Below are 26,930 nucleotides of genomic sequence, written 5' to 3' on the forward strand. Positions count from 1 at the left end.
GTGCTGATTTTTTCAGATTTTGACGCGATCTCGCGAATAGCAATCGGATCGGAGATTCGATCTCACCGTTCATATTATATATTTGGTTATTGCACAGTTTATTTTTAATTTTTTTTCTGCAAAATTCACCGAATAAACTTGACCGAGTCAATTCGAGCACTCCGCATTTCCTTCCTGATTCTGCTGCATTTTCTTTTTCTCTTTTTCTTGTCATTACTGGTTTTCTCTTTCTTGTTTCTCTGACGCGTTTTTCTCCAGCTTCCGGTCTGCTGAGCCTCTCACTACCGGATGTCGCAAGCGTCCATCTTAAATGAACTTCCCAACGGCGTCATCGGGGGCGAAGATAGCGAAGGTACTATTTGACCCTTGCTCGGTATCAACATGCAGAGAAATCCGCCGGCTGTGTTTCGTGAAATTTTTAATGGTTATTAAATATGAACGCAAGTAAAGGACCTAAAGAATTTTTAAAGATCTTTTTTCGGCGTACTCACATATCAAGAGCCCTGCGAACGTGTAAATCGGAATGATGCAGTTCAGGTCAATAAGCGTCCCGAAAACAACATTACCGACAATGGCTCCGAGACGACCGGAAGTCACCGTCAACGACATCGCCAACGCTCTTCAAGTGGAAAGAGAAAAAATTACGAACCGCGAAAAACGAGATTACCTCTTTCCTTTGACCTACCGAAGGCTGGTGGGAAACAGCTCGACTATCACGCAGAATATTATGACCTCCGTGGTGCTTGTCAGGGCCTCGAATATGCAGGAAAGAATCAGGGTCTGAGTGAGGTTCTTGACCAAGTTAAGTCCCAGGGCCGCGGAGCCGGCCGCCATGAAGCTGAATATCAGGAGGAACTTCTTCCCGAGTTTGTTGATGCAGAGACCGAGCGATATCGATGTCGGTATGCAGGATAAACCGATTATCACGGTGTAGAGGAAGACCTTGTCGTCGATCGGCTTGTCGCAGCTCGCCGATATCGTCGTCTCGTTGTGCGCACCCTGGACCACGATCGACGTCACGTCGCAGACTCCGGCCGGCTGGTCAGGATGGACTTCCTGGAACTGGCCGAACCGCTCGAAGAGCTCCGGGAACCAGAGCATCAGGGTGTAGTAGCTGCGGGAGAGAGAGAGAAAGAAAGAAAGAGAGAAAGACTGCAGGTGTCCCGTCTTCCAAATCACGACTTTTCCCCGCAAGGGAAAAAGGAAGTCTCGCTCACCTGAACATCAGTCCGAAATCGGCGAAGCATGTCAGGGCGATGTAACGCAGATACGGTGGCGAGAAGAGCTGCTTCTTTTGACGCCAAATCGCGCCAAGGCGAATCGTGAGCTTCCGCAAACGCGGCTCGTGCTTCGTGCTTGCCCTGTGTATTTGCCCTGGGTTGATAAGAGCTTTCACCTGAAACGAAAGCTTCCTCATTAGGGTCGTTCATTTTCTTCTTTTTTTTTTTTTCAAGGTGTAATTCGAAAATTTTTTTACAAATACTGGAACAGAAATTGTCGTGAGACCTGGAGGAGGTAAGAAAATATTTAAAAATCGCTACCAATTATTGTAATATTTTTTATTTATTTTTTATTTATTTTTATCTCTTCACTTTACGGACTTGTATGTATATATTAGTTTATTTTTTTCGTATCGGGGTACAATTAATTGATCACCAATCAACAGCAAACTGCGCCTAACAATTCCGCAGTTGGCTGTTCTTGTCTTTTATCCGAAGGATTAATCGTCTCCGAGAAATTTTGGATAACAGTCTTTGCCACCGAAATAGGAGTATCTGATTAATTGGACCACGATACGAAAAAAATAAACTAATAAATACATACCTATTTTCCTACTTCCTCCAGGTTTTACGACAATTTTTTTCAGTAATTGTCACAAATTGTTCGAGCGGTACCTTAGATTAGAAAAAAAAAGTTAAACATTGAACCACCCTAATCGTCATTGAAGTCGTCGGTTCTTCACGATAATCCGGTTTTGTTCCCCCACTTTGCTGCTAGAGTGGTCCACGTTTAGATCTGAATTATCGCCACACGAGAGATACGATCAACATTCATCGACAGATTTGCGCGTTGATATTGGTGAACGCAGCTTGCATCCGCGGGAAATTTTTATCGCAAGAACGCGAATGACGAGAGAAGAGAAATACGAAGGAATAGAGCCGGTCAAAATTGTCCTGTACAAATTTTACACACCGGTCTGATCGATCGTTATGAGATATTACAGAAAAGTATGCAACTTGAGGAAAGTCGTGTGTTACGTTGAAAGGAATTTTGTTTTTTGACTATTCATACGTTAATCTGTATGATCGATCAAGACAGAGAATGAGGGATGAGCTTATTCGTCATCAAGGGCGATCATCCTCTTCCGAGACATCCAGCCACCGAGATAAGATTAACGGACACGATAAAAATCACTGAATAATCGATGATGATCCTAATCATTAGTTCTGTTTTTTCACGATCCGGCTTCTTAAGGAACGATTCTTCCCTCTTATTACTTTTCACCTGTGCGTATTTAACCGATCAACTATTTGATAAATGTCAATTTTCGTTTTCTCTTCACTCCTTGACATTCTGAACGTATAAACGAACTGATTTGATCGGGTGAAGTTCCTTGGATTTTCATTTAAAATTTTTTTAAAATCTAGTCATTTTTTGATGCACCTATTTTTCTCCAAAAATCGTATTTCAGGCCATTGACGCGAACCGATAACACGAGCATAACGTGGCCGCAAAAACGTTCGTACTTTTACTTACCGGATAATCGGACTTTTCCAATCCGCTGTTGATAGCGAACATTCCTTCCAAGACGACCAAAGCTCTATCCATCTTCCCGTGGGTCATGAGATACTTCGGGCTTTCTGGGAATAGGAGAAGGATCACAGCCATTGTCAGACTCGGGACACCGCAGAGGGCCACAAACATCCTCCAGGGGGTAAAGGAGAACGTGTCGACGCTGCCGAGTCTCCAGCTGTGCGGTATCACCACCCAAGCGATCCCTAAACGTCGTTTCGAGGGGTAAATAAAAGTTTAAAAAGAAGAGTCGAGGCCGAGGGTGAGTGCGGGAATTCGAGACGGAATCTTCACCTGGCAGACTAATGACGCCGACGGTCCAGAAGACCTCGAGCCTGCAGAGCATCACGTCGCGATTCTTAGCGGCTAGGAATTCGCTGAAGTAGGGAAAGACGATGCTGGTGGCCCCGATGATCCTGCGAGAAAAGGAACAATTTTTACAATCCATAGGGTCTTCCTCTCTTTCGTTTGCTGTCGTGTTTCCTGTCTGTGGCTCACCCGAAACCGTTGAAGAATCGGAAGAAGAGGAAGAGGGGGAAAGACTGGGCGACACTCGACGACAGAGCAGCCATCGAATCCATCAGCAAGGCTGCTATCAAGCCCCATTTACGACCCACAGCGTCGGCTATGTTTCCCCAAATGTAGGAGCCCACAACCATGCCTGAAAATAGTCGAATCTCGGTGCTGAAGTCTGATTTCGAATAATTTTTCTCTCTACGGTGAATGCGGAATTTCAAACAGGCGATCAGGATGCTCAGGGCATCTAACGAGAAAGGTAACACAGGTTTCATTTCTTTTGCGATATGTTATGGTATACTAAAAACTAAGCGACGCGTAGTTTTTTTTTTTTTTTTCCTTTATCCGTCGTTAAACACTTTGAAGATTTTGTGAAACCACTCTTCAAAGTGAGATACGTCAAGAGGCGATTTGGCAGTTTCACCCACAAGAACATAACATTTTTTAACCAATCCAACTGGAAAAGTTTTCTCATGACGAGAAGTGAAGAATGTAATTTTTTCAAGTAGAAAAAAAAGAACTGCCAAATCGCCCCTTGACATGTCTTACTTCGGAGGGCGGTTTCACCACCTTAGAGTGTTTCATGGCAGATAAGAAAAAAGAAAATGCTTATCGCTTAGTTTTTGGTCTACTGTAACATGTTACAAAAGAAGTCAAATCGGATACTCTCGTTACAAGTATCGAGGTGTTTTCATTCACTCACCTACGAGGGGCGTCGCGTTGAGCCGCCCCTTGTCGGCAGAAGTCAGCTTGAAATCGCATTCCGCGGACGGAAGTACGAAGGAAAGGGTCGTCGTCCCGATCGCACATGCGGCGTAAATCGTACCGCAAACGGCCAGCAAGAGTCCTTGATATTTTCCATAACCTGGTAACGGACGAGAGAAATTTTATCGCGGAATGAAAAGATACGAAAGACAAGAAAATAAAAAGCAGTGAATTGTTTTTGAAATTGATGAAGAAAGTTGGTCAATTTTTTTAACTCACCAACTTGAGCTATCGCGTTCTCAAAGTCGTATCCTTTCTCTGTAATAATATCGAAACGCGATTAGTATAGTTGTAAGCTTCGAGTATTTTCTGTCAGAAGGAGAAAAAGAAATCTATGCGCCTGAAAACTGAACAGTTGAGAGAAGAAATTTAGAAAAATGATGAAAAAACTCGCGTAACTTCGTACCGAGTCTTAATTTCATATCACTTGGAGAATGTTATTTAATGTTGAAATGTCCGCGTTCCTGTTATATCGTTATTTCCTTATTGCGGATTCTCCGAAAGTAGAACAACCGACACGAAACGTCCTTCTTGGTGGTCAAGAAGTAACTGATGTTCGAACATCTATCATTAGCTACTAATGAGCATCCACTAATGCGGTCGGGGACAAGAGCAGAGTCTTGTCACCGAGGACGAAATTCACTTCGTTATGCCCACCTGCCAGCTTCTACGCAAACCCTAAGATTTCTTATCGCCATTTTTCATCGTGAAACTCGCCTCCCGAAATCTCGACCGACGTTTGCGACAAACAGATTATTTACGGTCCGGTCGATTATTACGATATACTTCCCCTATCAGCTGCCAATAACTGGCCTTCCTCACTGATCAGTTTTTACAGAAAAAATGACAATCGAGGTAGCCGTAAATTAATCATCAAATAAATTAACTTCAATTCTCCGCAACGTATGTTCCTCTCTATTCGAGGCTTATTTTCTGGAACTAATTTTTGCCAACGATCCTCGAGTCCCTGATTCGCAATATTTAAACTGGCGAATGAAAACTCGCAATGGAATATTTCACTCTCCGTAATTTTCGTCGTCTGTTATACTAAAAATGTACTTGTTGGAATTTGACTAAAAATACACACAAGCCTTAGATACGTAACAAATGCGATTAGTTAAACGAGAGTTTATTTTTTAGACGAGTATTCGCAAGATTATTTCTATATCAGAATTATGCGCCGGTCAAAACGTGTTAAATAATCCTGTCACGTTTCACTTCATTGGATATATTTACGACCAATTGATCAAGCGCGATTCCAGCCCAATATCGCGTAATACCCTCGAGTGTGTAACATAACGCATATACGGTGGGAATATTTTATCGGATTATGAAATGACAAGGTGAATTATACGTGACTGTGTCGAACACATCGTATACGAGGGATGCACCGCACGTGCGCTGAGCGAAAATAAAAAAAAATCTTTGACACGTGCTCATACGTCTGATGATGCATTGCGCATATCGAAACTAATTTTTACCCGATGTTTTTCATTTTGTGACTTTCCAATCTTGGAAGAGACTGACCGATTTTTCCTACGCATCAAATCGAATTTTAACTACGACAGAGGAAAGAAGAAACATCACAAATCAACGAACAATCACGAATGAATAGAAATCACTTACACCGTAGGAATGATTAACGGATTATGATTCTTCACAAATTTGACGTGCTTGTTCTGTTTATTTATTATAACTGGAAACTGGAATCAAATTTTTCAAACAGAAAATGGAATTGGGATCATTCAAGCAGATTCTGTTTTGGTGTTCTCTGGACACGGATGACGTTTCGTCGCGTCAACCTTATGAAATTCAATCTCGTGACTCAAACTAGCGTAGCTCGTGGGTACAGAAGGCACGTGATGGCGTCCGACAACATGAAAGATAATAATCAACGAACTATTCGACTGTCGTGTGGATGACGAAACTTTGAAACGGCTGTCAAGTCGAAGATCAGGTCGACCTTATCCCGCGATCATCTTGATATTCGCGGTATATATTTCACCTTGTCAGGTCAGTATGCGCAAGCTCAGATAGGAGAACTCGCATGGAGCTTAAAAAATGCGAACAATTATTATCGTCGTTTTTCGCCATGCTCGTATATCTGGCGAGCTCTCAGTCAGTGTCAGAATAATCAGGCAAATCCAATCTGTTTCGGTCTGCTAACCGCAAAGCTTCCTAATCCCGCTTATCTCCAACGAGAAACACCACATAATCCGTCTGTTTATTACTTGAATCATGGTCGCGGTGCTAACGATTTTCATCGGCTCTAAAACAACCGATTTCTGCAAGCTTTTCGCGAAGCAGATTCGCAAGGAATGCTTCTCGGTATTGAAAAAACGCTCTTTCATCGTCTCAAGATTTATTGCTGAAGACAGAAAAGTAACATGCGATTCCGTTCAGCGGCCGTGGCTGATGATCGAGAAACGTGTGCGGCGCTATTCCAACTTTCACGTCGTTATCTTCGTCCGCCGCCGACGCCGCGTTCGTTTCCGAAAGCACTTTGTCGATCCACGAAAAATTCTGCTCCGACGAACCGAGGACTTCTTGGTAAATCCGGGTCGGCTGGACGCGGTGAAACAGCTCGTTAACGACGAGAAATAAACAACGAGGAAAACGTGAACATTGCGGAGAGGGAAAAAAACGACGAAAAAAAAGAAAAGATAAGAAAAATAAGAAAAATAAGTAGATTCCAATCGCGTCGTCACCATGATGTCCGAAACCGGAGGAAGTTCCTCCGCGTAGGGCGGCAGCTTGTCGAAGGGCTCGGTAAGGTTTCCGCTCTGCATAACGAGGAGGAGAAGCCACATGTACTCGTTGCGGATGATCATTGCGTCGACGTCATCGCGGGGTACCCTTTGTAGTTTTTCAAGCCACATGTGAATCTGGGCCCTCTCTGTAAAATCAATCATACAAAATCCACGATCAATCGATCACCAACCGGTAATTACGTCTAGCGGGTGGGCCGTTTCGAAACTATAAATCCTGACTTCTTCACCTTCCGTAGAATATTACGAGTCGATTGGTTCGAACCAGGGGAGGAAATCCCATGGGTCATACTTTTTTTCTACTCATCTCCCGGAGTTTGTTATTTTGCAAAAAATATTTCATATTCGTGTTATCGTAACTGCAAAGGCTTGCAGGTAACGAATTTTTGCATCAGGTATGAACGAGGGTATCGCGTAATATAAGTGCACTTGCAGCGTAGCGATATACGATGATAATATAGGTATAATAAGGTAAAAAGAATAAAACTGACAAACAAGTAAAAGTTTGTTTGAACAACTGCGACGATTTGTGCTTCGTTGTAATTGATTAACGTTACCGAGAAATGTTGTGCGATAATTATCGATAACATTGAACGCGGCCTATTTTGAGAGGCTCGAAGATCCGCCGGGGAAAAAAATCATAGTCGACGCGATGATCGAGGCTTCTGCGAATTGGTTAAACACTTACTTGCCTTACCTTTCAACGCTATGATATCGGTGAATAGCAGCGACAAATTTATACCATCCGTTGGTATGAGACCCGCTGCGTTGAGAAAATTCTACAACTGACCGTGGGTGCGATAAAAGCATCGATAAAGTTGGGCGTAGCGATTGTGTCGAAGAATTTCAAAATTAAGTTTCAAGAATGATCATTTTTGTAGGAGAATAGTAGGGTCGTACCTTCTTGTGCAAATAGCTGAACCAAAGCCCGAGCCAACATGCTGTTGTACGAAAAATTGTCATTCAGCGCTTCGATTTCCTTGTTATCGTTTTCCATGATTTTCGAATGAAACTGTCGGCGAGAAACTAAACCGAACAAAGGATGCGGCGAATTTATGTGACTCGCGAAATGACTGAAAAATTAGCAAAAATATCGTTAAATTTATTGAAGTCAATTTAAACGAATCATCTGGTCATCCGTATAAAAGCCGAACATTTGACGTTAAACGGCAATCGAATAACGGCGAACGTCAGAGAAGAAGAAAATATCACACAGGCTTTTCTGGAAATTATAAATCGCTACTTCGAAGTCGATTATCGATAAAATGATTTTATCATATTGTTCAATTGCAGGCAATTTCATACATATTTACGTATTTTGTTGTCTGCAATCAGGCGCACCTAAATTATTTTTCTTCACCTACCTCAGGGTGGCTCATTTTATAACTTTTGCTTTTTCTAAGGTGCAAGGGCAATTGTTGAACAAAAACTGTCATGAAACTTGGAGGAGGTAGGAAAATATTTAGACGTCGCTATACTAATTATTGTAATATTTTTGATTCATTTTTACGTCTACACCTTGAGGATTTGTATATTAAATATTTTCCTACCTCCTCCAGGTTTTACGAGAGTTTTTTTTTTTCAATATTTGTCATAAATTTTTCGAGTAGCACTTAAAAAAATAAAGTTTTAAATCGAATTATCACAAACCGCGCTTGCAATAATTCAGCGTTGATTACTTATACGATCAACTGGTAATTTCTCCCGTTACACGTAAAAACAATACGTCAATACGCGCTACAGTATTATGCACGGGTAAAACCCGCGCGATTAATAATAATGAATTGTTCTCCGAATAACTAAAGTATAGTAATACGATCGTAGTTCGCTATTTTCCCCATTACACTTCTCCAAACATGTACTTTTGAACGTACGTAAACGTTTCACAAACGTTGGGTGTAATTCGACGGAAAAGATATCCTACGTACATAACAGGAAAAACTGTTTGCACCTCTCCAATCAATTCTAGTTTCTATCGATTCGATTTCAAAAAAATTATTGCTCATTTATTGGAAAAAATGAATACCTATGTATAAGTGGAATGACTAATATTCTCTCGGAAAGTACGCATCGTGGGATTTTTATTTTATTTTCGTTTCCGTTTATCTTCACCGAGATACGAAGCACGACGTGGCTATCAGCTTCGTGAAAATGCGTTAAAATAAAGGCGAAGAACGAACGAAAGACGACTTGCAGGAAAGTCAATCTAATTTCAAGGCGTGGAAAGTTCAAGCGTTCGTTTCTATCTCGTATGCGGTACGCGCGTGTGAATGATCAACCCGTATCGACCTTATCCTCCTCGAGAAGAACGGTATTGTAAAGTCGGTATCGGTATCAGCTACCCTGTTCCAATTTATCTATCATCCACGAGCGAGGGTCTCCACGGGTTACGACCGAGTCGAGAAAACAGGGCTATCTATTTGTACGGCAGAAAACAAGAAACACGCTTCTTGCGAAAGCTTGGAACACTGTGAACCTTGAGTTCGTCGATCACTCTTCGAAGATCAGCTGTGCACTCGGAAAAATACTAAAGTTTTACAATTCAATTTTCGAATTCGCCATAAAATGGAAGTAAGACTTTTTCTGTAACGAATCGGCAATGAAGTCGAAAATCTGCGGAGCTTTCAAACAAGGTGGTTCAAATCTTCCGATCACGCAAACATGCGGACCATCGGCAATGGATCAAGTGCAATCGTTTCAGCCTGCGAGATTGTTGTATTTTGAAAATTAGTTTTTTCAAAGTGAAGCCGTAAAGCAGATGACGGTGAACGTCGTCGTCGCATGACGAGTGTTCGTTAACAACGTTCACGTATTGGCAGACTCCGGACTGACTCGATCGGTGACCCGTGACCGAAGACGAGCCTTGTCAGTTTTGCAGTAACAACTAAACCGCGTCGTATTGTAACAACATCGGTTTGTTGATAATATTCTGCTTTTGCGATGGTCGGGGCTCTTCGTTAGTCGAATGCGAGTCATCGCGGAGTTCAACGGAGGAAAGGGAAGATTAGGCGAAGAGAGATGAACGGCTGCATCTGCTAGTCCACCACCGACTTGCCGCATCCGGTGTGCACGTCGAACTTCTATAAAGACTCACGACGCGACTCAGAGCTTTCAATATTCACCCGCGACTTCGGAGGAATAATCGTTGTCCATTGATTCTTCGCAGTAGCTTCGTACCGGAAGCAGATTAGACTCCACTTCTGTTATCCGCAGGTGAGTCGCCTGAGATTTTTCACACAAACATCCGTCCAACTTCGTACAAGACGTTTTCACTTCGGTGGTGGAATTTCCATACGAACCAATTGCACCAAAATTTTCACGGATCGGTTCGAAACCGAAGAATTTTCCATTCGTTACTACGTTAATGCTGGGGTTTAAAATTTGAAAATCAAATCAATTTACCAAAAACGGATCTGTGAGATTGAAACTTTCAAAAACCAAAGGTGTGTTACGAAAATGAAAACCACAGTTGCGAATATCAGCGAAATTTTCTACAATAATTCTAAATTTCAACCTGATCTTATATTTTGGTGTCTTTTGATTTATTTTTGCTTCTAATCCGAAAAACACGACTGGATAGAATTTTGCTTGAATTGGCATATCGTATCATCGAGTTTATATTGTATCTTCTTATTACCAGTCTATTAGTGAGAAAATTTATTTTTAACATTGTTTTGTCGAGCCAAATTGAGAGGCGTCGTAAGTTTACGCAGGATTGCAGGCCGGCATAAAAGGACGTGACGGTGAAACTAACGCGTGCAGTGTGTTCGTTATTTTCCAATCGCCGAAATGAAATCCTCAATTCCCCAATTAATTAATTCGATCTTCTCGAACCGACCCGACGATTTATCCTGCTATTTGTATATTTACATTTTCTCCCCTGCCTGCTTGCAATTTTTCCCGCGGATTCTCGTCCTCTTGTATATTTTATATAATACTATAACCGTTCAGCGTCCACCTTTTCACTCAAGTTAAGCATTAAAATAAAAGATATTTTTTCAAAATGGCTGCCATCGACAATTTCCTCGATCGAAACATTTGCGCCTCGTAGAAAGTCGCATACGAATGACCCGTGCAAAATTTCTCACCTGCAGTATTTTCACGTCCCGTATAAGCTCGGATTCACGAACGTAGCTGCTCCAAAATATTCGTGGAAAATTTTAATGAAATTCCTTACCTCGTTACCATATCTCGATGTCACACCAGTTTTCAGCTTGTTTTGACATTCCCGTGATTATATGCGTATTAAACAATGCGTATTCACAAGGTTGAAATGTGTGCGATATAGCTATATCATACAAAGATAAAATTGCGTGGCAATTAATTGTACTTGGTTGAAATGTGTCATCCGAAACCGCTAGAGAAAAAAAAAGTAACTTGATTCTGCGAGCCGCAAATTTGCAATAATTTCTTCGGTGGTAAAACCGTCATTCAACGGTTTTTAGAGCCGATCAATTGCTGACGTATCGATTACGAAAGTAACCTATAGTCAATATCGGTACACATATAACAAGTAAACATGTATTATCCCATCGCTTTTCTTTCTTTTCGCAAATTTTTCTTCGCTTCTTGCATCTCCTCTATTGTATTCTATTTTTATTCTAGTACAAGCGGCCATGCGATATATTTTTACATACAACAAGGTCCACTTCCTCGGCGAACATTCGCGTACAACACACACACACACACGCCTAAGTGCACAAACGGTTAAACTTCGCACACGTACAGGCATATATGCGCATATTGTTCGCGCTGAGACGACAAAGTAGTCGGACTTCACGCACACTTAAATATTTTGCGCTCGCTACTCGGTTCACACCGATGAACACAGCCAAGACCAGTCGGTGTTCACGCTCGAATCACGTGCTCGTCTAACCGGATGGCCAAAGGAACTCTTAAGCCCGGTTTACGCCACGTTTGTTTCAATCTTACTATATTTTTTGCATCCATTCATTCATCAATCGTCATTCATTAATTTATTCGTTCGGTCGAATTTCAACGCTCGCGAATAGCAGATTTTGTTTTTTCTTCCGAGTCCCGATGGTAAATAAATATCAATTATTATCCAACTTGCAACTGAATTTTCGATAAGCACGGCTAGTCTCGAGTACGTATTTTTATTTACATATCTGTTTACGTCCGCAATCGCGGTTGTTTAATAACCAACAATATTTGCTGTCTGCGATAAGCTTGCAAGTTCGAATTTACTGCATCCGACTGCTGCTGAAATCTCGTTTTTCCACCGCGCTTACACCTGCTTCGGAATTCGCACTTGTCGACGGTTGATCGTTCGGCGACTCGACACAGGTGAACGACTGTAACTGATAAGAGGGTAAATACGGAGTCTGCGTGTATCGCGACTTGCGCATACGGAAGCTCTTCGCGTATGGAAGCCTCTGGAGCTTTCGTGGCGCGGCGGCGCGAACAGAAAAGCTGCGAATGGAACAGAAACAGGAAATTCCGGGTGGGTGACAGTTTTCCGCGAGCCATATTGAATGAAAATAGAGACAAAGTCATTTCTCGCGTTTTTGCGACAGGGTGAAAAGAAAATTACTACTCAAATAATAATCACTGCAATCATTGTAAACGGCTAACTCCTACGATCGTTAAAGTTACATAATAATTCCCTGCGGAGTCTCGAGATCAGGAATTGGAGGAATCATGAAGGTTGCATCGGATCTCCCGTTCGACATCGGAATTCAACCCCAATCCCATGAAAAGTTGAAATTTCAAATAGGTGAGAGAGAGAGAGAGAGAGATGGAGAATAGAATAGAATAGAACAAACTTTATTATACTAGGGTGCTGAATGCTGATTTTTGCCAACTCGATATTTCGTACTTTTTTTCCTCCTCATTCCATTCATTGTTACACAAACGCGTGTGTGGGACGTCCACTTGCAGCGCGTATCTTGACGTGCATTCATTGATCACGTGCATCTGCGCCATTGTTTGTTGTATAATTAATACGTGCACGCGGATGAAGAGGACGAAAAAAATTGCATCATTACCCATCCTTTAGACAATTTCGATCGCGCGTCTCTTACACTCGGCTAATTATTACAAGTCGTATATTACCACCTTGAGAAAATTTTATTATTAAATTGAAAAAAACAAAGAACATTTTTTTACGTTATACAATCCCCGATTCGCGCCGGGTAATATATAATCGACAGCGAAAATTGGCTCGATTTTTCTTCAAGGGTCAACAAGGGTTCAGTTGAACTATAACCGGACTGCTCGTTTGATCAACATTTTTGCACGTCGACGAGTACGCGCAGTGTGAATGACCGCAAAAATTTGCGTGTAGAGCCGTTAATTTGACGTTGAAAACAAAGTATTATTGCTTCGTTAAAACCGCCGCGTGTATTTAGATCTCACGTTATTTTTCTCGTTATTAAGTTGAATCAGTACCTCGACGATTATTTTTTTATTCCATTTATCGCTGCAGATGTGCAACTGCAAAGGCTTCGAGACTGCAGTTTTATTTGACGGGACGATCGTATTTTTGTTTGTTGAACATTTATTTGCACATAGAGCGAGGACGATTATTACTATATCGTTTCGTTATCGCGGCGTTACGCATTCATCGCACACTCCTAAATGCACACGTTGTGCATCGATGCGTCTCTCGGTAAACACAACAATACTTGCATGCACTCGGAGTATGAATAAGCCTCTTTTTATCACTCTTTCGTTTTGTAATTCGTGTTTTCTCTGTCTCGAGAGTCCGCGGATTTTATCGCACGCCTTGTGTTAAAACGCAATTGCAATTCGCAACGCACGCATTCGCTAATCTCTTTATTACACCCGCGTCTTATTGCGAATCCATTCTTCGTGTCCTTCGATCTCTTCGTGCGCATGCGCGTTTTATATTTTCACAAGTAGGACAGAAGAGATCGATGCACATGCAATTCAGCACCCCAAATTATGTATTATATATATATATAATTATATATTCTTTAGACGCGTGTTATTCTTTGCAGATTAGGTGATACAAGACGGTTAAAAAACCGGGATTAAAGTGTCCTTTTTTTCTTTTGCACGTATAACAAAACACACAAACAATAATATATAATAAATATCGTAAAGTGCATTCGCAGTGACTTCTGAAAGTCAAAGCAGACAACAGACACTGAGGAAGAAATATATTAAAAGTAACTTGAAACTACCAAGGTTGTTCAGGAAATTGTTATCATACGCAAACGCGTCGCAAAAACTGACAAGTAAAAGAACAAAAAAACGCTGACGATAGAATTTGCAGAATACATAGCTGGGGCGTTTCGGAATTTCGCGACAATTTTTAAACCTCAACTGGTTTCATTTTCACGCATCGCGGATAATATTTTTGGAAGCAAAACAGTGCCCCAGGTCAAAAACAACTCGAGTCGTGCCACGCCTCCGGAACGGTGCGTGCGTAGTCTGCTATTTTTAGTTGATAAATAAAGCGTATGTTGTGAATAAGTTATAGGGTAAACGTGGGAATAGGAATGACGCAAGAAGCAGTATATATCGATATATAGAGCTAGACGACGGTTCGTCGGCGATAAGCCTTGAATCTCTGATTGAGTAACCGTTTAGCTTGGTGCCTCGGATGCGTGATACGCGCGTGTGTGTGTAACTATACGTGTATAAGAGGCATGCGTGGGGCGGTAAATCCCCGATATTTGGCTTCGCTCTGATCGATTAATTCACACTGCTCCATGTGCAGCTAGCGCTGTCCTCAAAACTTCGACTAATTGTAAGAATAGCTAAAAATAATCGGTTATTTTTTCCCGATTAATCGAGTATAATCGATCATTTTTCAAACTCGATTATTTTTCCTCGATTCGTTTGAAAGAATCCAAGCTTTTCGAACCATCGATAGTACGCATAGAACTAAACGCACTCTACGTTTTTGACTGTCTACGCATAACGATTTCGGACTGTGCGAAACCGTTTTTTCGCGAAATAAAACACATCGGTTTAGCCTATGCGAAACTTAATTCCAGCGTTTCGTTGAAATCGGAAATTTTTTTTAGCAATAATCCAAAGTGGATAGCTTTAATTTGTTTGCGAATTTTGAGGTCAAGAAGAAAAAAACTTCCAGAGCATCGTGGAGAATTTTTTTTCAAAGTCGTTGGTGCATTTTGGATTTCGGAAAACTGACGAATATCAAATCGACGGAGATTAGAGCTTTGATTGAAATACTCATTACTCACTCCGCAACTCAAGTCACTCGGCTAAGTATAACTTACCGGTAAATTCGTTATTCGACACGCGTATAACGCTGTGCGAAAGACCCGCTGCGTCCTGCTGCAGCGGAGTGACCAGCCGGCTTTTGCAGAGCGGTGCACGTGGACACCGAGTGATAGAATGTTTTTATCGTTTCGCAAATAAAGAGAGAAAGAAAGGAAGAAAAAAAGAAAGAACGATCCGCTGCACAGGCAGGTAGTGCTGGTGGTGGTGGGAATTCGCAGACACGCTTCACGTTCTTCGCAAATGTGCACATGCCGATACGCACGCACAAATACTAACGCAATCCGCGAGGTATGTGAATAGAAGTAAAAGCTCGAGACGCGCCCTCTGCTCTTGCATATGGCGCGTTCCTCGGAAATTATTCAGCCTACTCAGTTTATGGTCGGAAAGGGAAAATTCTTTCGAAGGTAGACGAAAGGTGACGGTAAAAAAAAGCTCGCGGTTGTTTTCGCTGGCGACTTTTTGCGTCGGGTAAACTTGACATTTTCAAAAAACGTCGTTTTCGGTCCAAAAAGTTATTCGAGTAACTGATAGGAATTACATTGCATGCTGCGCACCGAGTTATACAGGTTGTACATTTTGTGTCGACATTTAATGCATTGCTGAAAAAGTCTCAACTCGAAGCCGATATTCGGAGCTAAGGATATGGAAAACGTGACAGAGAGAGAGAGAGCGAGAGAGAGAGAGAGAGAGAGAGTACGATTATCAAGTAGTACCAAAGGCTGGTTAAAAATGAATAAAATTGTTGAAAAAATGAGGGTGAGACGTGAAATCGGGCCAATTGACAGAGAACGCGGTATACATTGGCGTTCGCAATGGCGTCGCAGAGCCGAAAGGGGAATCGCACGGTAGTAGGTAAGCCGAATCTCCACTTCACGCCGACGTTTACGGCAAGTTGGACGTGGATCCGTTACGTCTTGTCGGGCTGAGGAGGAGAAGTTTACAAGCGAAGCTTCCGATCGGTGATTAATTTTCGATCCGGAAGGTGAATGCGACAATATTCTAGTCGAAGCGTTAAATTTTCAACCCTTGGACTTTTATGACGCGAGTATAACGTTGCGCGTGCACCGACTGTGATAATTCGGATCCTCGCTGCGTAGTTGAGAGTGATACCAAGTACCAAAGCCCGAAACTGCTGACTTTTGCGATTACCGTAATCAACCTACGAACCAAGTTGACGACCGGACCACCACTGTGATTTTCCTGGGAAATGATACTGGCCCCAAACGACAGCGATCGTTGGGCGTACGCCATGTACGGGATAGAAAAGCCCATGGAGCGGATTTCCGGTACGTTAATAGCTGATTTTAGTATCTGGATTCGTCTGGCGGCGAAATGATTATAATTAATTTTGTGTAAACAAACGATTTCCCATCAAACCGCGGGTCTGCTGCAGTTATTATTACGTCGGTGCTGTTCTTGTTATCATTATCGTCGTCGTGACAATTGTGTCGGCGCGTAACGCGTGTTGAGGTAGTCTTACGACCGATCACCGTGCACAAACGTTGTACGTCCTTCGCGATATTGCATCGCTCCGAAAGAAGCCAGCTATAGGCTGTATCTCAAGGTTATTTTAGCTGTCACAGCCTCGTAATTTTTAAAAACTGCGTAATTGAGATCGGCCAAAATCGTATATAAGTCAGGTCATGTTCAAGTTTCTTTATTACACTTGTGTCTTCTCCTAGTACAGACCTACCGCATAATTATGACGTGGCCTTGCGATACACCAGAGAAGACAAATATTTTTCATTCAAATCGAGCGTTGCGGGCGATCGAGATACTCTGCACAACGCAATCGTTACATGTATAATGATAGTTATCATCGGACTTTTCGTACGAAGAAGTCACTCGCTCCGAATCTGTCCGAGACATCGATCTAACCGATAAAATAAAACGCGTTAGACTAACTCAAGACGAAATGCCGAGGTCCGTCAATCGCATCGTGAGACAAAAACATTTCAGCATTCGGTACCTGATCCGACCGCTGTTGATGACTGTGGTGGTTTAATATCTCTGTTCGTAACTTAGAGAAGATCTCCGTTATCGGTCCGTACCCCGCTTTCCCTGCGCTTGCATATACCCGATAATCCGCCAAATATCAGTAACCCCTTCCCCTCTCCACCCCCTCACCCTACTACCTCAGCTGTGTTTTTACGATTTGAAGCTATCTTTTCAATACCGACCGGCAATGAAACTTCCCGAATAAGTTTATCTGATATCGAATTCTACTCTCCGCCTCGCCTGTCTTCTTAATCTTTCGGCGTTACTATTGCACACATTTATTTATCTTTCGTAATAGCTCACGACTTGCGTGTGCATTACACACTTGCGACGATTCGTATACGCGTTGCACGCGTTATACCGATTACACGCACACCATCATACGTGTAGAGTGCGACAAGTCGAGGTGGTATTTTTCCATCAGCAATCGCATTTGCGAGAGCCGCGCCATATATGTACGTACGTGCGTGATGCATCACGGTGTGTGTACGTAAACTGAGGTTCAAACACTTTTTTGCTTTCATTTTTTTTTTCTCGTTATTCGTGCTCGGTTTTATCTTTACTCTTGGATCCGTTTTTCTTTTTTCCTTTTTTTCCGCTCATTCCGTTCCCTCTTTTTACCCCTTTCGACCTCCGCGGGCTTTCAATTCTATTTGCGTAGGTTCGTCGAGGTCGATAAATATTTTTACGCTATTCGATATTGTTAAGTTCTTCGGATCCTGGGACCGATTTACGCCTGGTTTAGACCGGGCAAAGATTAACTGTCGCTTTCTAGGCACTTGGGAATAACCGAAGACAAAAATAAGAACGACGACACAACAACAACAGATTTTCATCCATACTTTAGATATGACTCGTACACTTACTTGCCTTGGTCAACGAATGCCAGAGCTGCAACAGATTTGTTTACCATCTCTCACCGCCGATAAGTTTACTTCACGTGTATAATACTCTTCACTGCAAGTTTCTTTTTTTAAATAAACTCCACTCCACCATTGCGCACTCAAAAACTGCGTCCTGCGGTCTATCGACGATTCACCGCTTCGCTTCACAATTTATTAATAACAATAAACAAAAAAAATAAACACTCTCACAGTCGGTCGTTGACAACAATCGTTTCACAGCGTAGACGTGAAAATTTACCGCGCGTGGAAACTTTACTGCACTATTGCAAGCATACGACAAAGTCTGGTGAAAATTCCGCGAGTAATAAGATGAGACTGTTTTCCTTCTGTTTCACAGCAAAAGGAGTCATGGCCGGGTCTGTAGCGACCCTGGCCGTCCTATGGATATCGCTTCAAGGGATGGGCTTCGTCGCTCAGCCGAGCACGATAGACGCTTCGAGACTGCCGATTTCCATGCAGAACTACCTCTCGTTCTCTGCCGGTGAGTACGATGTTTATTATTGTCGGACCTACTTTCCGAACATCGATCTCACTGCTTGCCAGAACCGTTGACCTAATCTATCGGCTTTGTTTACTCCCGTTTCTCCCAAATAAAAGGCTTCCCGTCACTTACGCGCCGAGATGAACTGAGGATGAACTCTCGAAGATTCCTTGGCGGCAGCTCGTTTCCGGTTATCGGTCCCGAGGCGATCAATTCGTCGATTGATTTCGCGGAAATGCTCGTCGACCAAATGGCGAGACTCGAGGCGAACATCGCCGGCGCTGGAATATCCTTTTCTAACGACTCTCCGACCCATGGTCAGTACGCGCATTGGTACCCGACGATGGAAGCTCACAAGAAGAGCGTCAGCGCCCTGGTCGTCGTCAAGGCGTCGTCTTACCTGGCCCAGAACAACTGCCAGAGGTAAAAGAGAAAAAAAAAAAATAAGAAAAGTCTATAACTTGGAACGAGCCGGTTCGTAACTGTCGAATGAATTTCTCGATCGCGGATCAATGAACGGTGGTCGTTTTGTCATCAGGTCTGGATTTAGGAACGAAAGGTGCGCGCGGTTCATATCGACTTTGAAAATGGAGGACACGGTTATCGGAAGGAACTGCGCCAATGAGCACAGAATTGATTGCGACGGTGGTTCGAGGTACAGGACGATCGACGGTACCTGCAACAATTTGGATAATCCTAGATGGGGAAGCGTCATGACCGCCTATTCGAGGATCCTATTTCCAAACTACGCCGATGGTGAGAATATGCTGTTTGTTACCAGGGGGAAAAAAACTAGCGAATTCGAGAGGAAGAATCGATATATCCCAGATACCCCGTTCCGTAGATTCGTTGATTAATTTCACTCGAGTACGATGCAAGAATTCAGTCGTTACATTCATTATTGCTCTGCATCGGAATACGACGTTATAAAATTTTTACATTTAACATTATTGTCTACGAGTGTTTCACATTATACATGTGACACGTGTGACAACGACGAACTATACAGAGCTGTATACATTCAGAGATTAACGTCGTATTGTTTATAGTCGAGAAACGACATGTTTGTTTGTGCTGATTCAATCCGTCATGCGAACGTGAAACTTTTAGAGGCATTGGATTAGATGCTTAAATTTCATTAAATTCATTTTGTCAACATCTCCGTCTCGATAACAATGTGTTTGTATTGCGTTGCTTTTATTCCTTCTACATAGATACTGCTATATCACACTGTGCAATAATAACCCAAGACTTTGAATTTACAGCAGCTAGCCATCCTCCCTCTTTTATCCTGAGATAATTTTGCTACGTCACCTTCTAGCCGTAACGATATCAGCTTTGTTATTTTCCACGTTTGAAAGAAGAAGATATCGCGCATAAACACATCTTTGCTAGTTCGGATAACAACACAACCGCGTGACATCGTCATTTTTTCCGAAATCAGCATTTATTAAATCAGTTGACGTCTGACTTCATATTCTTTATCATCGAATGGGTTTTGTCATATTGTTTACTCGGGCAGACGCGACATATACACATTCATGTTCTTCACTGGAATATGTGAAACACGGTGTAAATACCAGTGCTGTGCGATTAATCGGATAATCGGCAGTTTCGATTAATCTTTGTTTCGATTGATTAAGTTTTTCGATTAATCTTTTTTCTGAGTATAGTTGGTACAGTTCGAACATGGTGAATGAGTCGCGAGTCATATACCGATGGACCTGCAGAATTAATACGAGGAAAAACGATAGATCAAAACCGTCGATTGATCGCGCGGTACTGGTAAATAGGTTCCCGCTATTCGTAGAACAGCCATTACCACCACCAACACCACCGTCATCGTCATTATCATTATCGTTATCATTGACACTGTTTCGCTCACCTGTTTATGCAAGCGTTTCGCTGCATTATCTACCCTGGCTGGAAGTACAATCTAGAGACGAACGACGTTCTGTTACAAAGATTGGTTACCTCAAAAATATACATACACATATATGTATATATATATATATATATTCTGTGATTTGCATTACAGCCGCGTTGTGCGAATAAAAGGCACAGATATGGCATTAGAATATGCTACGTGAATATAGCTGTGATTATTCACTGGCTACTATAGGTGACCCGGTTTGGAGATTCTATCCAGCAATAGCGAAGTGTATGTAACAAAATTCGGATATACCTTTAATACCTACTGTATTATCATATGTATTATACATATTTATTTACATAGATATTATAACTATTTAACGTCCTTTTAATATCACGTTGTCGAAACTCGATTACGCGGTTCTGCATTTAACTTTATACTTTTATAAGTTAGGGCGGGTTGTGAGTTTGGCTAAAGCGATCCGAGGGAGATGTTTTTCAATTTTCTTGATGCAGTTATAATTCAACGACACTGCAGCTTTTTATAACAAGAAACCCTTATTACTGCTTTCGCTCTACTCGTGGCTTTCATCGATCATTTGTTCAAGGACTTGGCACGTCTTTTCACAATCGATATCGACGGAAACTGATCTCCTCTACACCTGCGTGTAAATTCTACCCATAATCTCTTCGCGTCTGAACGTGTATTCAAATTTCATTGGATTTGGAAATCAGTGCAACGGATCGTCGATTTCGAGTCTGATCAGATTTAAAATATGGATATCTCAGAGCGTTCTTGCAACACGAGAGCTTGATCCTTACATTTCACACGGGCGAGTTTAGGCGTGACGTATATACGTAACAGTGCCACATATTGAGCTCTGCTCTCGCGGTGCAAAAACGATCCTCAAATCGGAGTGTGGACGCTAAGCATAACTCAGCTCAAAACGAGGCGTGATAATTGCCCTGCAAAATACTTGTTCGTAAATTCGTCGTGTCAAGTTTTCTAAATCTTATTCCGATTTGAGTAAGTTAAACGTTAGTACCTAGCACCGTACCTCTGCAATCTTGACCTCCTGCACTAATTCTCGTTCGGGGTTCAGGTATCCAAGCGCTAAGACGCCCCGAGCGCAGAGGAAAGGAATTGCCCGGTCCAAGATCCGTCAGTACGTCGATCTCGCCAAGCGACAACCAGGAATCCGACTCGACAAAAACGCTCGCCGTTATGCAGTGGACTCAGTTTGTCGCGAACGACGTTTCCCACACCCCGATGCGCAAGATGGGTAAGTCGGCTTCGAGTCGCTTAATTAAGCGTTCCAAAAATCGAGCAGACCTGACCGCGAACTTTTCATCCCCCTCTTCCAGTCACAAACAACAAACCCATAACATGCTGCCGGTCGAATGGATTCTTCCTGGCACCGCGTCACACGCATCCGGACTGCGCGCCGATTTCCATACCCGACAACGATCCCGTTTATGGCAAGGAACGGATCCGCTGCATGAATTACGTCCGTTCGATGCCGACCGTCAGGCCAGACTGCAGCTTTGGACCGACCGAGCAGGTTTGTCAAAATTAATCTTCGACTCGGACGTCAAGTCCTTTTGTGTGCTGCGACTGACCTCGACTCGTTCTTTCTTAAGGTGAATCAAGTGACCCACTTCTTGGACGGCTCGACGGTTTACGGTTCCACGTCGAAAACCGCTCGGGAACTCCGCGCCTTCAGTGACGGGCTTCTTCGAGTAAGCCTCAAAAACGGAAGCGAATATTTACCCACAGCTGTTTCGGAGCCTGCTTCTTTGTGTCGCGACAACGGTTGCTACGCGGCAGGCAAGTTTAACTCCAATTTTAAAGAGGTTTACAAGTTTACTTAACCAGACGAGTTTCCGGTTATCACGTCTTTATTCATCTTCTTCTTCTCCGAAATCAGGCGACTTCAGAGTGAACCACGTACCTCACCTGGCAGTGATGCACACGATTTGGCTTCGCGAGCATAACAGAATTGCCAGGGAATTAGGGAGGCTGAACCCGATTTGGTCCGACGAGATTATCTTCCAGGAGGCTCGTCGCGTTGTCATCGCCGAAATTCAGCACATCACGTACAACGAATGGCTGCCGGTCATCCTCGGAACGAATCAGACTCGATACGGACATCTGTTTCCCGTCACTGCCAACAGAGCTTCACAGCTCTACGATAGCCGGGAAAATCCGTCCATTACCAACGAAGCTGCGACAGCTGTTTTCCGTTTTATGAATTCCCTGGTCCAGGGAAAGCTGCGGTAAGTGTCCGGCACGAGTATAAGTTCCTCTTCCAGATTCTTGACTGTCCGATGAAAACTCAGCACAAACTGCACTTTTCCTTTTACACGCAGAATGCACGACGAGGCTCGCAGTGTTACTGGCTCCCTGAAGCTGCACGAGCACTTCGGCAAGTCAAAAGTCATCGAGGATGCTGGTTTTCTCGACAGTCTGATTCGTGGACTAACCACCCAGAACTCCCAAAAAATGGATGTCAAACTTGTGTCAGACGTAAGTGTGAAACAGACAAGAATCTATGAGCGTTTATTCGGCGTTGGTTCCACTGGCTGACGTTCGCCATTCGCAAATTTCAGATGACCCAAAAGCTGCACAAAACCCACGGCAATCTCGGTCTGGACTCGATGAGTCTGGACATCCAACGAGGCCGAGACCACGGAATTCCAGGCTACAATCACTACCGCGAGCACTGTGGCCTGTCACTGGCGTCAACTTTTGACGAATTCCTTGACACGATACCAATCGAGGTGACGCATTACGTAGTTATATCGAAACGAACCGATTAGTCGCGAACTTTTGCTCGATGCTGCGATGTTCGGTAATCGGCTCCGACGAATGACGAATGCTGATACTTTCAACCGCGTATCGTTGTTAACAAAGACTGCTTTGACAGGTGGTCGAAAAGCTCAGTATGCTGTACAACCACCCTAACGACGTCGACCTCGTCGTCGGCGGCATGGCGGAGCGGCCCAGTCACGGGGGTCTTTTGGGCCCAACCTTGAGCTGCCTCGTTTCCGAGCAATTCGACACTATTCGTCGGTCCGATCGTTTCTTCTACAACTCGGCGTCGCAGCCTCACCCATTCACCGGAGGTTAGTGATTGATCCGAGAAATTCCAACCGATTTATCATTCCTCGTTAATTAATTCTACGTTGCACTCTGCTCTACTTACAGACCAATTACACGCTCTCCGCAATGTTTCCTTGGCTCGTATATTCTGCGAAAACGGTGACAACATCGCCAGCATGCAGCCTCACGTTTTCCTCAAGCTTCAGCTTGGGTGAGTTGAACATAACACGAGTTTCCTCCGTTTCTTTCTGTAATTCGGAAATTTGTAGTTCAGTGCGTATTTACATTTTTGCTCTTCTTTCCTTTCCGAACAATTGTAGAAACGAGCTGGCGCCATGCGACGATTACGAAGCCATTCCAACCGTCGACCTATTTGCCTGGGCCGAGAAGGCCAAGGCTTACCGTTGAATGTCTAGCTGATTGACTGGTCACAATATCTGGATGGGGCGTCTTGGGGAGATTTTTCGGAGTGCGTTCCCACTCAAGGGGCATTCCGTTAATGAATGTACGAGCAACTGATCCCGCGTCAGGAGGACGGAGTCGCTCTCCGGGGCGCCGTGTGCAGTGGAGGTGTGTCCGAAACGATTATCACCACACGATTACCGCCACGCGTGTGGTTATACGAATGTAGAAGTCACACGAGCTGCGATCACGGCTGAGATCAAGAAGAAAGCAATTAGCTGATGAATACGATGATAAATACGTGACTAGTCGATCGATTAGCAATCCGAGGGGGTTCTCTCTTACCGTCTCGGTCTTCAGAGGACCAAAAACGACAACGTACGATACGTACTTCGATGATATGAAAGAAGGAAGAAATCAATTGTTATTTCTTTTTTTTTTTTTTTTGTTTTAATTTTTTGCTTCTACTCCTAAACGAAGTACGACTAACGTACTTATATAGGTTTTACCTAAATTAGATACGGAGGATAGATCAAATATCGTTTTATTTTTATTTTTTATATCGTAATTCAGTTTGGGTTATAGTTTTAAGAATTTTAAAAACACACGCGTATACGCGAGGGAATTTTCAACGTAATTAGTATTTACGTACGTCCTTGTACATGAGACTGAGGTTAATTCTCTGCAGAGGTGTACAAAAATCCTCAAAGTAGATTCCGCTGTCGGAGAGACTGTTCTTAATAATTGACAATATTCCGTGGCAGTTGAAGGTCGTCTTACTTGTTGTTAAAAATATTCGAACTTTGTACATTGTCGGCGGTTTTTTCGGGGAACGCATTTTTTTCGATGTTGCCGTAATTATTGTTCTCCTCGCTGTTTAATTTGGCCGTGTTTTTATTTTAACTACTGTGCATTTATATCGAACACGCGCGCAGATGAAAATCAAGGAACAATTACCAAATGTTAAAATATGTGTTTCGAACAATCAATGATCAATTTTCTTACGTCTCGTCACGCTAGTCTACGGAAACAATATATCGACTGACTAGATGATAAATTTATTAAATCATTATTATACTACAAATAGTTCACCAGACTTATTACTCACATAATACTTAATGCGCATTACTTATACACGTTCATAATTCGAAACATACATCAAACGGCAACTGAAGTCGTTGTTGTTACTTTACCCACTTTTTTTCTATATGTATAAAATAAATTTAATATGATTAAGAATCATATTTTAAAGAGTGTATCTTTTTTCCCCGAGTCTAATTCCCCACTAAAAATTCACCATATAATTCGCAGCAAATGAAGAGCAAGTCATTTTTTAACATTATTTCAACAGCGTTTGGCCTCTCGCTGCATCGCGGGATTGATTTAGTTTAGTAAATTTAACCTATGAGAATATTAGTTATAAGTTATAGCGAATTTTACTGCAACTTCTTGTCTTATATTAGAGGTGAAAGAATGAAAAAGAACGAAGATACATAATCGTTCCAGCAATCCATATTAATTACCGAATACTAAATGTTTAATAACTTTTGAGTGCGATGTAATCGAGCTTGAAGTATTGGAAAATTCATTAGAGTCGTTAAATTTTCTCTGCTTCTGATTCACGCGTGAAGCCTCCCGTTTCAGTAGGATGAATTTTTTATTTTACATTTAATATCCCCGTGGATCGGAACGTGACAAAATACGCCAGTAGTAAGCAAGTCTATCGTTGGTGGTAACGTTGCATAAATATCGAAGAAAATGATTTTACCACATAAAATATATTGCGTGGGTAAAATTACGAGAGAAACATAAATATGAATGCAGAATAAAAATGACTCCACAAATGAAACGAAATATTGTGCAAGTATTACGGTTTCGAGGCGTCACGTGTAGCATATATCATATAAATTATATATTATAAATTAGAACACTGCAATTATACGCTCGAATTACTATTATCCGTACGTATACATAGTATTATATGCCTGTAATTACCTGCAATTCTGAACTATACCATGTACACCCATAATGTGTGTGCATGGATGCATTACGTGGACGAAGCGTGTATCATTAATCGCGTACGTATGCGAGTTACATAACTCATTGACTAGAGCTGCAGACAAATTGCTATTTATCATTGGCTGTGCAACAGGTGACACCAACTTACATATACGCATATACATGGTATGCATGTACGTACATATACATATAACACTTATTCGCCTTGCGAATTGTACGCATGCAGGAGTACATGTTTCACAATATGAATTCCTTCGTACTTACTTACAATTAACTAGGAGCTATTTGGCTCAAGGCAGAACGTCAACTGCGCGAATTCGAGGAAGCTAATTTGCAAATTGTGGAATACGAAGAGCGGCGATTCGCTGAGGGATTTATCGCCCGGAGTGATTCACGCCTGCCGAAAGGAAGCGAAGATCCGAGAGAGCAAAAAGGAATTCGAAAACTGGAACGATGAATGCGAGCATAGTTCTCATTCGCGGGATTGGCAAGCCGTAGAGCGTCATTAGCGCGACGACTGAAAGACTCGGTCCGCGGTTTAATTTCCAGCTGCAATTATGACGAGATGGAGCGTCGAATCACGAAAAGTTCGTTAATCGTCACGGCTGGTATAATGATTGGTGATGGGTTCGTGACAGCTCCGCGAGGGTTACGAGCCGTCGTCTTTGCCGGGCAATCAAACTCGGATGAAGAAATTTCGTAGTGAACTGAACAAATTGACCAATGTTGCAATTACCACAAGACTTGTCATATATCGAGTGAGTAGTCAAGTTTTCTAGATGCCAGATTTTCTCTCAATTCCAGCAACGTTTAAGGATGTGAGTCTCGTCGACAATATTGAATACTTTGTGATGAGATAAAAATCGGATAAAAATTATCTACAACAAAGAGGATAAGAAAATTAAATTTGAATAATAATAATGCCTGAGTGTTATCAAAAATTATTTAAACAAAACATTGTTAGACAAGTTTGTAGGGAATATTTTTTTTGTCACGTGAAATGAATTCGCTGATTTTTCCGAATACACGTGAATTTTTCAAAAACTTTCTCATAATTTTGAAATTTCCGT

General features: G+C 42.4%; 3 protein-coding genes across 8 annotated transcripts; 1 reads left to right on the plus strand and 2 right to left on the minus strand.

The window, feature by feature from the left end:
- Positions 1 to 131: 131 nt before the first annotated feature.
- Positions 132 to 26,699, minus strand: LOC124217373 (synaptic vesicle glycoprotein 2C-like). 4 transcript variants are annotated; one of them, XM_069133781.1, is made up of 11 exons: positions 26,597 to 26,699; positions 17,949 to 18,124; positions 4,294 to 4,332; positions 4,013 to 4,174; positions 3,292 to 3,454; positions 3,088 to 3,209; positions 2,758 to 2,999; positions 1,218 to 1,396; positions 686 to 1,114; positions 492 to 619; positions 132 to 400 (listed from the first exon to the last, which is right to left on the minus strand). In XM_069133781.1, the coding sequence occupies exons 2-11, from the start codon at positions 17,989 to 17,991 to the stop codon at positions 282 to 284; spliced, it is 1,626 nt and encodes a 541-aa protein (XP_068989882.1). In that variant the 5' UTR covers positions 17,992 to 18,124; positions 26,597 to 26,699; the 3' UTR covers positions 132 to 281. The 4 variants fall into 4 exon arrangements, with proteins under 4 accessions (XP_068989882.1, XP_046478792.1, XP_046478810.1 ...); XM_046622836.2 differs by lacking the exon at positions 26,597 to 26,699 and having other exon boundaries at positions 17,949 to 18,737; XM_046622854.2 differs by lacking the exon at positions 26,597 to 26,699 and having other exon boundaries at positions 17,945 to 18,737.
- Positions 6,430 to 12,186, minus strand: LOC138190753 (uncharacterized). Its single transcript, XM_069135011.1, has 5 exons — positions 11,480 to 12,186; positions 11,020 to 11,130; positions 7,743 to 7,915; positions 6,783 to 6,970; positions 6,430 to 6,639 (listed from the first exon to the last, which is right to left on the minus strand). Exons 2-5 carry the CDS (start codon positions 11,028 to 11,030, stop codon positions 6,430 to 6,432), a joined length of 582 nt encoding a protein of 193 aa, XP_068991112.1. The 5' UTR covers positions 11,031 to 11,130; positions 11,480 to 12,186.
- Positions 9,825 to 25,085, plus strand: LOC124217265 (peroxidase). 3 transcript variants are annotated; one of them, XM_069133758.1, is made up of 13 exons: positions 9,825 to 10,055; positions 18,321 to 18,464; positions 18,581 to 18,887; positions 19,003 to 19,220; positions 21,440 to 21,619; positions 21,702 to 21,898; positions 21,978 to 22,164; positions 22,265 to 22,613; positions 22,707 to 22,863; positions 22,947 to 23,117; positions 23,264 to 23,462; positions 23,545 to 23,650; positions 23,760 to 25,085. In XM_069133758.1, the coding sequence occupies exons 2-13, from the start codon at positions 18,332 to 18,334 to the stop codon at positions 23,845 to 23,847; spliced, it is 2,292 nt and encodes a 763-aa protein (XP_068989859.1). In that variant the 5' UTR covers positions 9,825 to 10,055; positions 18,321 to 18,331; the 3' UTR covers positions 23,848 to 25,085. The 3 variants fall into 3 exon arrangements, with proteins under 3 accessions (XP_068989859.1, XP_046478635.1, XP_046478630.1); XM_046622679.2 differs by lacking the exon at positions 9,825 to 10,055 and adding an exon at positions 12,313 to 12,579; XM_046622674.2 differs by lacking the exon at positions 9,825 to 10,055 and adding an exon at positions 15,954 to 16,366.
- Positions 26,700 to 26,930: the final 231 nt, after the last annotated feature.

The sequence above is a fragment of the Neodiprion pinetum genome, chromosome 1 (assembly GCF_021155775.2).
Source record: "Neodiprion pinetum isolate iyNeoPine1 chromosome 1, iyNeoPine1.2, whole genome shotgun sequence".
Classification (NCBI taxonomy): domain Eukaryota; kingdom Metazoa; phylum Arthropoda; class Insecta; order Hymenoptera; family Diprionidae; genus Neodiprion; species Neodiprion pinetum.

Coding starts and splice junctions, on each gene's coding strand:
- LOC124217373 (XM_069133781.1), bottom strand. CDS start 17,991: ATGGTAAACAAATCTGTTGCAGCTCTGGCATTCGTTGACCAAG. Junction 4,333..17,948: donor TCTGGCATTCGTTGACCAAG/GCAAGTAAGTGT, acceptor ATATTATTACAG/AGAAAGGATACGACTTTGAG. Junction 401..491: donor GTTCGCAGGGCTCTTGATAT/GTGAGTACGCCG, acceptor CACGAAACACAG/CCGGCGGATTTCTCTGCATG.
- LOC124217265 (XM_046622674.2), top strand. CDS start 16,288: ATGATACTGGCCCCAAACGACAGCGATCGTTGGGCGTACGCCATGTAC. Junction 18,888..19,002: donor GCCCAGAACAACTGCCAGAG/GTAAAAGAGAAA, acceptor TTTTGTCATCAG/GTCTGGATTTAGGAACGAAA. Junction 21,620..21,701: donor CACCCCGATGCGCAAGATGG/GTAAGTCGGCTT, acceptor CCCCTCTTCCAG/TCACAAACAACAAACCCATA.
- LOC138190753 (XM_069135011.1), bottom strand. Junction 6,971..7,742: donor TCAGCTATTTGCACAAGAAG/GTACGACCCTAC, acceptor TTGATTTTACAG/AGAGGGCCCAGATTCACATG. Junction 6,640..6,782: donor CTCCGGTTTCGGACATCATG/GTGACGACGCGA, acceptor CACCGCGTCCAG/CCGACCCGGATTTACCAAGA.